Source organism: Nipponia nippon, unplaced genomic scaffold (assembly GCF_047370975.1).
Source record: "Nipponia nippon isolate SJK-2023a ecotype South Korea unplaced genomic scaffold, ASM4737097v1 scaffold_4, whole genome shotgun sequence".
Lineage (NCBI taxonomy): Eukaryota > Metazoa > Chordata > Aves > Pelecaniformes > Threskiornithidae > Nipponia > Nipponia nippon.
Window position 1 is genome coordinate 49,531,670 of NW_028262358.1, and position 15,175 is coordinate 49,546,844.

Genomic DNA, 15,175 nt, shown 5'->3' on the forward strand with positions numbered 1-15,175 from the left:
GGATTAATATGGTGGTGCCAGTGTCCCTGCTCACAGAACAGAGAACAGGCATTCATACAAAATCAGGCTTCATTAATTCTGCTGCTTACACACAATGTATTTATTTTTTAAAATTATCCTATTGCATTAATCAATCTAAAATTCAAATAGGTCTCAGACATGTATTGTTCTGTGTAAATATGAATCTTTTATGTTATATGAAATACCTTCTGCAACTGAAGTTCATGAATGTTCTGCTTGGAAAAGACTGGCTGCTAAATAAAAGTATTTTATTCATAAATTAAAAATATTCCAAGGTCACTTTCTGAGTGTTCTAAAGCATTCTTTTCATTTTCAGATTTCAGAAAGCCTTTGGATATCATTAGCAGTTTTTATAAAATGTGTACAATATGTTCTGTTTAAAAAAAAAAAAAAAAAAAACAAAATAAAAAAAACTACCTTAGGAGGGTATGCAGCAGCAGACCTCTTGTACTTCTGTCCTCTGTGTTCCTATAAAGCTCCTGTGTTTCAAGGACAGGAGATTATGCATGGTAGCTCATCTTAGTTAACTGCAGTTTACATGACATTTGTTGGAAATGTTGCCTGGAAACTGTCATACTTAAAACACTAGTCTTGAGCTGAGGGATCAGGTCTGGTTCTTCTGCCACCAAAATGGTAGTGAAAGAAACAGGGCCTGTTTACAGCTGGAAACAGCTGTGGCTGAAGAGATACAGCCCCAGAAAGATGTTACGGGATATTTTATTTCTATGGCAGATGCCTTTCAACAATGTACGTAATGTAATTTTTAAAGCCCTTGGCTTATGGGATGTTTGTTTTGATGTTGTATTTCTGAGTTGATGGGTTCCCAATACCACTTCTGAAGAGCCTTGGTAAGCATTTTTTTGATACAAAAAATGAGGATTGTTCTCTTGTGACTGAATGTACCTTACTAAAATTGAAACATTTGCCAAGTATACTGAGACTTTCACAAAATAACGGTCTTCCCACAAATTGTTACTGCCTGCCTGTCTAAAACAGTTCAGTCAATTTACTTAGCAGCTAGATGAGAAAATGAGCATGTAACTGATGTGCAGTTTTCAAGGTTTCTTCAGAGTTAGTATCTTCTCTTTTGTTTCAGGTTGCAACAGCAAATCTTGCATGGGCTTCAGTAGCAATACATCAAGTACAAGTAAGTGTGGGTGGGTTTTAATTTTTTCATTGTGTAACACTTCTGCCAGAACTTGATTAGTAGGAACATGGTTTATGATCAAATTCAAGTGGAGGTCACTACTAAAACATTGATTCAAGCCCCTTCCCTGAACCTGGGAAAAATATGCTAACATTTTTGGTGTTCATGGAGCTAGTTTTCCTCACTTGTAACCATGGATCAAATAACTTAACAAACAGTATTTTTGCTAGAGGAAAAAGAAACTTTAACAAAGTAGATGAATAATTGTTAAAGCAGACTTATAACAACTTTGCAGGGTTCTCTTGTAAGAAAGCAACTGCTAGGCCAACTGGTTGATTTCCTCCTGCTTTGGCATTCAGTTTGAGATTATTAGATGTTGCTGGCTAAACCTACTTTAAGCCATCCTTGCTAGCTGCTTCATGGTCCTGTAACTACTCCCACTAAGGATGCTTCATGCTGTCCCTAGTCATCTACCCAATGAAGCCCTACACAGAGCAAGCTGCTCTTGCAAACACCAGCAGCTTTGCTAATAGGTTTTGTTACTTCAGTTAGCAGAAGATGGTAACACTGAAACTAAACATATTCCGTCAACTCACAGAAGATGCTAAAATAGGTTCTTCTGTCAACTCACAGGAGGAAGTTCATGACATTCTTTTTTTTCAAGGTGTCTTTCATACACTTGGCAGAAGACTCGCACAAAGTTTCCTTCTTTTCTTTCTTAGACTCTAATATTTGCAACCTTGGTGCTGGAAGTCATTGACTTTTTTTGAGATGGTCATTCACCCTGGCACATTTAGGCAGAATTAGCTGGTGTAGAATATTGTATGCTAGTAGAATTGCAATTGCATGGAGTGGTAGCTTCACTTTGTGACAATGACTTCCTCTTTAACTGAGAAGTCTTTTACACCTAGCAAAACAAAACATGGCAAGTTGAGTTTAAGCCTGTCCATTGGTCATTTTAATTTCTCTCCCTTCTGCTAAACAGAAGACTTGCCCTTCCCGAGTTTTTGCATGAGAAGAATGCAAGAGTTTTGATCTGGCGATGAGCCATACCTACCAGACTCACAGCTGGGCTTTAGGAAGTAGTGTATATCAAGAAGTTGTACCTAGTTAACTAATTATATGCAAAAGTAAGGCTTATGGATGTAGTTTGTCATATTTTATGTATTTATTTATATCTGCATTGCACAGATGAAAGATATTACTAGTTCTGAGTGCTTGCTCTAGTAATATACAAGTGTACAACTGTACTTCAGATACAGAGTATGCAATAAGGTGAAGTAAAAATACAGTTGAAAGCTTTACTTCATCTAACACTTTGCTTCTAAAAAGTACTATGCATACCGTTTTTTGTGTTCATATTCATGCTGATTTCTCCCAAAGTTGAGCATATATCATCTGCTACTTAGCTTACTTAAACTTGCCTGATGGCAGTCTTCAGTTGTGTCTACATGCTACTTTGCAACCTGGAAAAAGTGGTAAAAGTATGGGAAGGAAGAAAGCAAACAAAATATTTGACATTCTCAGAAGAGCTGAGGGTCTGGATAAGGATGTGTCATTAAGTTGATGCCATAACCACATTCAGTGGCAGCCTTTGAGGCAGCATGAACAAGTGTAACAACCAGCATCTTTCAAAGAGTTAAGAAAGATGTCTTGCATTTGACAGTTTTAACTCAGCAGCTAGTTAGGTAAGATTGAAGCACAGAACACAAATCCAGCTTTTAATTTTATGCAGTGCTGTAACGTGTATATACTAGTAGTGGTATTTTTTTCATACAAATTAAATGTGTAGACTGCGTGACTTAAGTTTCCCTCTGACCAGTGTTTTTCTGGAGCAAATGATAACGTGATCTGTGCTTCCAGGTGTGCCGGGGCCTTGCCAAGCAGACTGAACTGAATGACTTCTTGCTTGATGTATCGAAGTAAGTGTGATTTGCACTATAACCTCATCAATTTATTTTGATGAGTTTTTCTAACATGGCTCTTCCAATCTAACTGTGTTTTACACTTACACTTTGCTCACAAGCAGGTGTGAAGGCACACCTCAGAGGGTGGGCAAACTTCAGCACAGGGACAAGAACAAATGATGTGGGTGGCAGTGGTGTATTACTGTTAATCTTTTTTTTTGGTGGTGGTGCCGAAGGAAATGTAACATCCAATTATACCTTACAGAGTTTGTTTACTCTTGTGGTCTTTTATATGGGTTTTTTTTGCCTTTTTTTCCCCTCTTCTGTCAGAATTAAATGTGACTCTCTTTTGAGAAGTGACAAATAGGCTTGCCATCTCTTTTCATGGCCAATTCTAGAACGTTTGAAAAGACTTTATGAAAAGTTAGTTAGCTTGCTTCAGCTTCCCCCCTCCCTTTTTTGACATGTAGGTATACACACACACACACACACATACATGTACACACTTCAGGGATATACCCTTGAAGAATCAGAGTTGCCACACGATTGTTCTTTCCCTGTGTTTTCTGGAGGCTCTGTTTTCGTTTTCAAAGACTGTAACTGCGTATAGTCTGTTTTCTTTTAATTTCTTGCCACAATAAATGCAAGATTAAATTGAAAACACAGTAAAAGTATGAAAGCTTGGGCTTAGACTTGCAAAGTCAATTTAGTGTCTTAGGTGATCTGCTCTTCCTTCATCCATTTTTCTTTGTTGCTGCTATTAGCATCTTTAAATAGTAGAGACAGCCAATAAATTAAAAGACAAACTGGAGTTGTACTTTTGGTAAATCACAGTCTGGGCTGCTTAACAATATTTTATCAAACTAATTGGTTGAATAATTTCTAAGTGCATCACAAAGGGCTGATGATACTGTGGAAAAATGAGATGTCTCAGATTTTTGCTGCTACAAACACTTCTGTGGGTCTTGATGAACAATTCTCAAACTGATGAGATCAGAGTACATACAAGATTCCTATGCCATTGCTCAGGAATGCAGGCAGCCGAGTTGGAGCCGGCTGGAATGGGGAGTGATATGCTGCAGGGAGGAGTCTACCCCTTGCAAGGAGGGCAAGCTGGTTGTATCCAGATGTTTTTCCTAGCTTTTTTCCTCAGGGATGACCGTTTTTTTGTTTCAGCTTAGGTTCAGAGTGTGTCTCCTAAAGGGCACTCTCATCATTCCCTTGCCAGAGCTACCCACTTGCTGCAGTGTCTTGCACCTTTATATTCCTTTCCAGAAAGTTTTTATGTTGCTAACATCTGTACTGAGCTAGTTTACCAGAGAACTCTGGATTAATCTACCCAAATTTATGGGCTGGCAATTTACTCTTGGTACATAGTACTGAGATTGTTTTAAAGAACTTTGCAATTATTTTAATTTTTTAAGATAAAAATTACAAAAAATACTGCAAATATTTAATATGTATTTCTATAAGAAAATACCTCTCATACAGCATTATCAACTGCTAGAATTGTTTAGTTTTAACGAAAAAAGAAACCCTATGTTTTGAGCCACAAAATTGGGATAATATTTAATAACAACTTCATGAACTTCATGTAGGTGAAGACTTGCACTAGCAAGAAAATAATTAGTTTCCTCTTAGAAATGGCCTGTACCTTTTCTTACATGGAAAGAAGGTTTCCTATTCAGTGAGGAAATTGTTCACATGCAATGTCACTGGGACATGTTCTGTAACATTTTAGAAAGGGCATAGTATGCAGTGCTCCACCTCTTCATGTCCCTGACAATGTAAGACTAGCGTATTTTGTATTTCCTTCCCACTAGACCCAAACAGAACTGAGCTGTATATATGTTCAAGGCTATGGGACAATGTCTTTCTGTCTGCTGGGAACATTGTAATCCGAGGGCTATTAAGATTTGGCATGTGGAAGATTTAGACTTCTTTTACTAATAAGTTTGACCTTTATCTTTCAATGTTCTTGACTGTCCTTGGACAGTTACTACTTTGCTGTGAAACTGAGATACTTTTTTTTTTTTCAAGTCACAAGATCAGTTTTTTCTGCAACTTCAACATGCTACACCTGGGTTGATAGAGAAGACTCATTAAGAGTTTTATAAATTGTTGCAATTTAAATAGTGTAAAGGGTTGGATAATATGACATGAATTTAGCTACAATACCTAGTTTTCATTAATTCTTAGTACACAGTCTTCTGTGCATAAACCTAATGAGATATTTTGAAAGCATGTAGATAATATATATCAGCAATGGAAGATTTTTTTGTTTTCATCTTTTGGATGGCTTTTTCTTTTTATTTCTCCTTTTAAAATTTTCAGTGTGTAAAGAGTGCCAAAGCATTTTGATACATTCTTGGTGTTGCTCAGCAGGGGCCTATTCAATCCATGGCAGGCAATGTTTGGTAGTGTTTTCGTTTTCTACAAAGAAAATTCTACATATTATAGAGAATATTCTACAATTCTGTAGTTGTATAATAATGGCTTAAAGGAACAAAGCTAGGACCATTTATCAATTCCCTTGTGCTATATAGCAAGCCAGTCAATGATTTTCAAGGTGCAGAGGTTTGTCCTCACCTATTCAGGTTCCACTGTTAAGCGAGTGTGAAACAAGAGCTCATGACAACCATTTGAGAAGTGTTTGACTAAATGCCAATATTTACTGACTTCTCTTTCTCTGCAGAACGTATTTTGATAATATAGTTGCAATAGATTCTCTACTTGAACATATAATGGTAAGTTGCCTTTTTCACTTCTAAGTTTATTAGTCTTAGTTATTAAAGTCCTTCATTCTCCTTTCCTTGAAGTAAGACATTACATCATTGAAATATATAAGCTGTTTATAATGGATGTGTAATACAAACAGAATCAACATCTCTATACAGAAGAAGGTGGCAAAGGTCAGCTTGATTTTTTGTTGTCGCAACAACTTTGTTTCACAGCTTTCGTACGTAATGAAATATGACTGTGTCTGAACTAAGTAGTTACTATTGTGTTTTAGAGAAGGTTTGAACATTGTAGCAGAACGACTTCTGGTTTTCTTTTTATTTCAGCTTGTTGTATTGATTCCTTTTTCCTAAATTCAATTTATTACATGCTGCAAAACACTCCTGAAGAAGTAATTGTCTGTAGGAAGGACTAGATGTCAAACATTACTCCTAGAGTATTTATTCCAGTTGCTGAATGAGATGTGCAGGACATGACATCCCTTTTGCTTTGCAAATGTATTTACACCCATAACTAGAGGGACAGTCAGTCAATGTTTTATGAAAACCACTAAAGCCAAGTCCATTGAAATAACTAATCAATGAATTAAAGTACAGATCAGAAACAGATTACAATTTTCTGAATCAATTTTGAATTAAAAATTATTTCCTCAATAGTATTTACGAATACATATGGACTGGTTGTTCATAGCACATTTTGAGTGTTTGATATATGAGTTATGCTTTTTAGCTTTAGGCACATTCATTGCATAATGCAGTTCTTTTTCCTGAATGTAAATCTTAATCAGGTCTGTGATACTATTGTTTCAATTTGCGTATTCAAAAAATTACTCTCCAACAGTACTCCGATACTTACTCCAGTCTTCAAAGTGATATTCTTAGCTAGACTATTCAAAGACAACAAACTTAGAATGCAAAAAATATTAAAGTGGTTTTATTTAGAAACTTGAATTAGGAATGGAAAATACTCTGCAGTGTTTGTCTTATTCTAGTTAGTACACAGTCAGGAATTCTGCACATAGGACACATTTCTGAACATTGACTTTTCCAATTTAAATGAACTGCTTAAAAATAGCATAACATTTAAAAGAACTGGTGTAATATAACATATGGCATTGAGAACAAATATTGATATTCTTCCCTGTTCTTCCCTACGAATAGAGGTCTGGTGGAAAACACAATTGGCAATAAAACATGCTTACTGTTTCATCTTCTTTTCCAACACTTGGCTGCATCATGATTCTGCATTTCAACCTGTGTAGATGTTTCATACTCAGCTTCCTTTGTAAGCTGTAGCAGTTGGCTGTTTCTTGGGCCAATTAATTGAATTATGTGTTTGCACATTTATTGCCATTTCATGGGAGTGTGATTTTATCATTATGTGGCTTATTCTGTGTCTCAGAGTGAGACAAGAGTGGAACTCAATTTCACCTCACTACTCCACCCTTTGGTGATTGCACTTAAAGTTTGATTTGTTCCTGTAATAATAAAGAAAACAGTATAAGGATTTTAGCATTCTTTTCATTTGTATTTTTATTTTCACTGAAGTCCCTCAGCAAAGTTAGTGGTATAAGGGTGTTTTTGAATATAGATGCAAGGAGGGGAAGCAGAAGTTTAAGTTGCCTTATAAATTTTCTTATCAATATGCTTGAGTAGTTACAAGCAACCTACCCAACTGACAATGCAAAGCATATCTTTTGTACTGATATTCCCCTTCAGCCACTGGCCTGGATTTGAGCTAGGGCTTTAGAGAAGTAAGACTTTCTCAGCCCATTAACTATTTATCTCAATTAGTGGTGTTTAAGCAGTTACTTTTGAAAAGCATGAGTCGTGACCAAGGTAAGTTCTTGAGTCATATGCATTAGAACACAAAAGTTTAATTGTGTAAAATCAACACTGTGCTGTTGATTTTATAAAGAAATCTAATACAGTTTCTGAATAGGTGTAGAGAAGCATTTACTGGACCCCTTGTCCTTTTTGGCACAGTTTATATTCACTCTGTTTTGAGCAAAGGAATAAATGGTGTGAGTGGTCGAGATCTTTAAACTTCTTAATGTTCTAAGTGGGAAATATTTCACAAAAGTTACCTCTTAGGTTGCAGTCTCCCTGACTTTCTACCGCTCTGATGGAGCGAATGGAGTAGAAAGCAGCAGAATCTTTCCAGCCACAGATTCTGTCAGTACGGGAGGGCCCTCCAAGTTTTGCAGAGTTGGTCTAGGTGGTTTCTGTGCATTTCCCATTACACAGGTCATATGACATGGAATTAGCCTCCCAACTAATGATTTATCATCTCATAGGTTTCTTCTGCCAAGGTCTAACACTTGTCTATTTCCATTAATATGAAATGAAACATTTTAGGTTTTTGGTTTCATTTTTGAAAGACAAGAGAGAAGTGGGAGGAAGTTAATTCATTCATACGGAAGTCTTGAGAATTCTTAAGACATGCCACCTGCATGCATTGCACACCAAGATGTAATCAGCCTCTTTCTGTGGCTGAGTGACTAGATAGCTATTATACACAATTTTTAAAAGTTGAGCGAGATCCACCTCGGATCATGCTCTACCGTGCAGTTACTATGCTTTCTGAGTAGATAAGAAACATAGGAGATGTATCTGAACTGGATAGAGCAGGTTCTTGAACCTGACTATGTGGCATCTTAAGTTAACACAGTGATCCTTGTTCGACTTTGGTTCATGCTTTCCTCTTGTTCTCAGAAAGTCCATCGTATGTCTGAGGAACATTTCAGTGAAGAGCTGCTGTGTTCCCAGGACAAGATTCTGTTCTGACAATCAGTGCTGACAATCAGTGCTGCAAAAAGCCTTTTTCCTTTTAGCAAACATTCAAGCCTCTAAAGATAGTCCTGCATTTGTCAAAGAGTACACTGTAATTTACAAAAAATATTGAATAAAAGACACACTTTCATTTTGAATTGTATCCTAAAAGATTGCTGTGAAGGTGAATGCTCCTTCAAAGAGATTTGCATACTGGATAATTTCTCAAAACTTTTGTCTTCTAGGGACTTATGTTTTCGTCAGATAAATAACTGAAGATAATCTAACTCATGACCGTTAACTCTAGTTTTGTTTTTTGTCTATAGATATATGCAAAAAACCTGGTGAATGCAGATAGGTGTGCACTCTTCCAGGTTGACCACAAAAATAAGGAGCTGTATTCAGACCTTTTTGATATTGGAGAAGAAAATGATGGGAAACCTGTCTTCAAGAAGACCAAAGAAATAAGGTAAGAGTAGCTAGCAGAAGAATGCAGTTTCATTATAACTACGGATGTGCAGGCATTTTATTACCCAGTCTCTGTGCCTATCTGCAGGTACCCTGACAATACTTGTCATACTGTGATATCATTCCCACCAGGACCCGCCTCCAGAAGGTAGTACTTCTGGGAATGACATTGCAGTGCCATCGAAACAACGTCTCTGAAGCTATAACGTCACTCCTGGAAATGCCGTCTTCCGGAGGCGGTCCTTTTGGAAATCATGTTGGGAAAAAAACAGAGGTGTTCTGAGGTAGGTAAAGGTGCAGGTAAAGGTGCACCTAATCCGTAGTCTGCCAGTATGGGACTTTTTTTCCCAAGAGGGTTCCCAAGAGGAATTGAAATTTGTGCAATTCAAGCACATCCAAAGCAAGGAAATCACAATTCTTATGGCTGGATTAAGCATATGTAGAATCTAGTATGGACTGGTTTTGAAGATTTCAAGTCCAATAATTTAGTTTTACTCTTTCTCATGTGAATTCAGAGTATTTTGAAACTTTTAAATAATTGTGATTCTGAAGTATGCTTGAAGTGGTGAATTTGAAAATGTATATGGGCTTGTAAATGAATACATAGGATTCTCTGCCTAAAATTGATGTGTATTTCTGCTTCATGTCATAAATATGTAATTTTTACACTTATGCACATTTTTTAATGAAAGAGGCAAAACAACAAAGTAAATGTAACATTGTTCACTTTTCAAAAATTTTGAATCCTTAATAGTTACAGATTGAGATTTTCAAAGACACACAGGTTTTAAACCTGCAGCTTCTTAAAAAGAAAGAAATGTATGACTAAATATCCTGCACTAAAATTTTGTTAAAATACTCAGCATAGATTTTCTCAGAGTTTTTTTCATTTCCTCCTTATACTTTTAAAGTTCTGGGCCAATATGAGATGTATTTCATCTCTTCACTCAGACCCCTTTAGACAAACTTACTCCCACTTACTCCATTGTGTGCGTGAGAGTGGAAGGAGTCAAAATTGGTGCAATTTACATACTGACAAGCAAGGAGGTGGTGTAAATTAAAGAAGGTGGCCTGCTTTAACATATACTTTCATAGTCCTTCCTGATACCTGTTTTTCTTGCTTATATCTTGTTGTCTTTTCTGTATGAAAATTATTGAAATGTTGACTCTGAGTGCAAGGGTGTAAGCCATTTCATGGGTGCTATATACTGAAAGAGAAGTACAACTTAAATATCTGTAAGAAAGTGACACTGAGTCAGGCAGTCACCAGGAAGGAGCCTTAAGTTGGTGTCATGTACATATCATAAGAAGCAGCAGAAGAAACTAACTTAAAATCAGCAGGGTGAAATCCTGTCAGCTTTGTCACTAACTTCAGTGGGGGCACGATACTACCCAGGTGCTTTTAGATTTGAAAGTGTTTCACATGTGATTCTTTCTACTTATTTTTCTCCACAAATTCTTTTGTGCTTGTATGTCATAACTGCTTATGTCACAGAATTGAAAATTATTTCCTTGCAAGACAGACTTGTAGATTTTTTCTGATTCAATTCCAGAAAATATTTGTTGTGTTTAACTTTCTCGTGGTGATTAAGGGATGCAGTTAGTACCGTGGCACTGTTTGCCTGTCATAAGATGAAACGAGCTAGTTATTCTGAAGTGTACATGGCAAATGCCTATAATGCTTAGCTTTGAAATTTCCACTAGTCTTTTTCCAAAGTTTATTTTACCAAATCCACCTGCCTCTCCTGAAGAGACAAGCTCCATATTGCCTATGATGTATCTAAAGAAACAATGACTATGTAAAAGCAATGATAAAATGAGTAGCTTGTAAAGGTAAACACGGGCCTCAGGTTCTGCGCAAATGTCATGTTTATTAGGCATAACCCCTATGGTTATTGATGACTTTGAATTTTTGTCACTAAAATGGTCATATTATGGCATTTTTTGTATTAAACTATGTAGTTATATAAAATGTTTTCACAAAGTATCTATTAGTATGTGCTTTTTTATTTTATTATTTACTACTAGTTGTTGTCTTGTAAGATTTTTCTCCTAAAAGCATCAAAATGACGCTGGTTGGGAACAAATGTCCATTACCGTGCCTAAGACAGACTCCACTGGAAAAATGTTTTTTCAGGTAGCTCATATTGTGGCTAACACACATTTTTATTTTCTGCAGATTTTCTATAGAAAAAGGAATAGCTGGTCAAGTGGCAAGAACAGGAGAAGTCCTTAACATCCCTGATGCCTATGCAGATCCACGCTTTAACAGGTAGGATGTTCTTTGTGGGAGTGGAAGATAGCTCACCAAACCTTTCACTTAAATTTACTATTTAAACTTCATATTAGGATGCATTCATGGAGCTGTGATCCTCTGATGAGGAGGCAACCTATAAATATCTATTTAAATGCTTTAGTCATCAGAGATATTTTTAAGATGCAAATAAAAAGTATTATCTTTATCAAATATAAATATAATAGAGAAAAAAATTTGTTATTTTTCCTGCTATGGAACTTTGCCCAGTTAGGTAGACTGTTGCTGATTCTCTTTATTAGCCTCCCTGAAATCTGATTAGTTTCAGGGGAGAAAAAAAGTTCGCTAACAAATAGCATGCCTAAGTACCTGAAGGTATTCTTTAATTTTATGAGTAAGCTGACTGTACATTTGAGGGAGTATTAGTTCTTTATCTTGCAAATGGAGATTAAAGGATTAAAAAGTTCTTTCTAAATATGACACAGTAGATGGAAATATTTGAGAGCATTGGAGGTGAACTTCTTCCAGGTGCTAATTACATCTACTTTGAAACTATTTAGTATATTGTACATCCACATTTCTGAGAATCAAGGAATAGATATTAATTAATAATATTAACTCTTTTTCTTTTCTCTTTTCTGGCTCTCCAGAGAAGTAGACCTCTACACAGGCTACACAACCAGAAATATCCTGTGCATGCCTATTGTAAGCCGAGGAAGTGTAATAGGTGTTGTGCAGATGGTGAACAAAATAAGTGGAAGTGCCTTCTCTAAAACTGATGAGAACAACTTTAAAATGTTTGCAGTCTTTTGTGCTTTAGCCTTACACTGTGCTAATGTAAGTTTTATTTACAGTTTTGTAAGCTGTTGGTTATAATGGGAAGACTTAGTATCCTACTTAAGGATTTTGATGTTCCAGATTATTAAAGTGATTCATAAATCTGTTTCATTGAATTAATGAGGAAACAGGCATCATTGAATTCTTTGCTGAATAATTGTATTTTAAGAGGATGATAGGGATTCATTTGATGCTTTCTGAAATAATTGTACCCTGGATACATCAATTTCGTGTAGCTAAACTGAGAGAGCAAGCTCTGAAATGTGAATGATATCTGTCTGTCTTCTCTTTTCCATTAGAAAGTATGATTCTTATTTACTTTTATAAATTCAGATCACGTTTTACAAATTTATCTGGGGGATGGAGATGTTATGTATTCTTTCGATTCTATATGCTTAGTATTCAAATACATCAATTTATACATTTATATGCTGTGCTATATACTCATAATTATTCATGCTTCCAGATAAGTGCGGATAGCAATTTTTGTTTTCAAACCCTTTATCATCACAAAAATTACTATTCCTGTAGGAAGCGTAAGCAATTTAATGATCATTACTATGGAAGTATAAAAATGCAATAAATGCAATAAAAATACAATGCAGAAGAAATGTGTCATATTCATGGGAGGTAAGATACAATGCAATGCCAGTTAAGCCTGGTGATTTACGTTAAGCCATTTTATCAACATCATGCTGTCGGCATACCAGGGCGACAAATTTTACTAACAACTACGTACACTTGTTCCACATGACTCAAGGCAAGTAGAAAGGCGTGCATATACATGAAACTTGGCACTATGCAACCATGCAATTGTGTGTGAGTTCACTCTTTTTAGATGGTGAATGTTACCATTCAGGGCATGCTGCTCCAGAGGATTCTCTTTACTAGTAAAATTGTTGTGCCCTCACTTGTTTACAAACCATGCCATGTCTGCAAGAGTTGTCTGAACCTCTCAATAATTAACTGTACTTATTTTTCACAGCTATTGCATCATAACGATAAACATCTCATGTACTTTTTACTGTGCACAGGTAGCAGTTATTTGTACCAATTAATAGCTGAATTCATGCAGTGACACAAAATATGAATTGTGCTCTGTTATCAGTTTTTTTTCTGTTAGCATATTGCAAGGGACTGAGCTCTGTTTTTTTTCTCCTGAACTTTGATTCTTTTTCTTGGGAGAGCTCAGACGCAGTGAAAAATCAGCCAAGCCTTAGATGTTTACCTGAGTGTATAGATGCGGAATGATGTGATAGAAGGCCTAGTTTTCCAGAAGTACTGAATTTCATATAATCTGTTGCTTTTCTAATGTATGAAGTTGAGCAGCCAAAAGCACTAACATTTTTGCAGATGTCTATTTTAAGAATAAGTGCTTGAATATAGGAAAGAAATGTTTTTTCCTGTATTAAAATTTCACATTAATGAATTACTTCCCTTTTTCAGATGTACCACAGAATTCGCCATTCAGAGTGTATTTACCGTGTAACGATGGAGAAGCTATCCTACCACAGTGTTTGTACAGCAGAAGAGTGGCAAAACCTCATGCACTGTACACTGCCTCCACATATTTATAAAGAAATTGAACTGTAAGTATTTTTGTCATATAGTGACAGTTGCATCTTGTATCAGTCTGTGAAAAAGATGAACTTTTTTTTTCCCTAGGTGTAGTGGAGGGTTTTGTAAGAAGCACTTTTATTATTGAACTATCCCAAAATCATAGGGGTTTATATCTGGCTTTCTTATACTTAGTTATACTTAATGACCTGTGAACAAAATTTATCTATCAATGATGTAAAATAATACCTACTTCTAATGGTAGTATCTTCCTCAGGCATGGGTAGTTTCAGCAGTTGCTTTAAGCATTAGCTTATATCTAAGGATTGTAGAGATGAGCTTTCTTTCCCATAGTCCCGAGTCACCAACAGCTCAGAGCCAGAGAGGAGGCTGAGCTGGAACATCAGTAGTTAAGACCAAGTGCATGATGTCATCCCCTTGCATATGTTTTAGAATAAAAGATTCAGCTCATTCCTGGGATTTTCTGGGTTTTTTGATTTTGGGGGTGGGAGGCGTTAGGGTTGTTTGGTTGTTTGGTTTTTTTTTTGGTGTGTGTGTTTTGTGCATCTGCTTGTGTTTCTTGAAGGAGAGGAAAATGGATACGGATCTCCAAACTTCTGAAGATAATTCAGGGTTATGAATCCCAGGTGCTAGAGTTTAGAGTTGTGGCCTAAATTTGGAGGAGGACTTCCCATCCAGCCTCTTAGGGTCTCTCTGAAATAATTCAGCTACTTTCAGCTCTCAAGGACCTGAGGATGCACCTCAAGGTGCTGAAGATGTACTTCTAGCTGATTTTATCAGTCAGTACCCACTCAATGCTAACACCGGGAGTCATCTCATTTTTTAGTCACTGTTTCTGGCCCAGGACAATAAATTCTACTGCAGTGACCAGGTGCCTAAAATCAGAACTCTATAATATTGAGTCACACATCTAAGTTGTCTTTGTAAACCTAATCTCTAGAGCTCGCTCACTTCTGTCAGGCGCTGAGCATTGCAGCTGTGAGTGAGCAAAGCATGGAAGTGTATGCTTAACAGGGACTGCTTACAGTTAAAGTTCATTACATGCTGAAGTGATTTGCTTGAATGCCAGGGTATTATCAGCTTGCAGGATTACACCCTAATAGAGGCTTATTCTTTGCAATACAATTTCTTGTGCTTTGTTAGATGATATTATATAACCTACCTCCTCAAGAAAAATGACTTTCACTTGTAAAGATGACAGGCTTCATTCTAAATTATATTAACATCCTTTAGTTCAAGCAATCTGAATACATTTAACCATTTTCCAAGCAATTCAGCTACCTTCAGCTCTCTTGTACCTGCTGTGCTGTTCAGTATGCCACGTACACGCAAGCATTTAGCCAGATTCAATGGCAAGTAAATAGAAGACTTGCAGCACAGCAGGTGCAGGGAAAGGGGTTAATTAATAATCGAAGGACAAACAGTTCTGCTGAGTGGGTCCCTAATATTAGGC

The 15,175-nt window shown here is 36.5% G+C and overlaps 1 protein-coding gene across 1 annotated transcript in view; it reads left to right on the forward strand.

The window, feature by feature from the left end:
- The window catches only part of PDE10A (phosphodiesterase 10A), a 198,604-nt gene that overhangs the window by 149,243 nt on the left and 34,186 nt on the right, over positions 1–15,175 (forward strand). Inside the window, exons 8-14 of the mRNA XM_009471114.2 lie at positions 1,118–1,168; positions 3,032–3,090; positions 5,771–5,822; positions 8,912–9,054; positions 11,233–11,325; positions 11,958–12,144; positions 13,591–13,733. Coding sequence (XP_009469389.2) covers positions 1,118–1,168; positions 3,032–3,090; positions 5,771–5,822; positions 8,912–9,054; positions 11,233–11,325; positions 11,958–12,144; positions 13,591–13,733 — 728 coding nt within the window. The remainder of the gene's footprint in view (positions 1–1,117; positions 1,169–3,031; positions 3,091–5,770; positions 5,823–8,911; positions 9,055–11,232; positions 11,326–11,957; positions 12,145–13,590; positions 13,734–15,175) is intronic.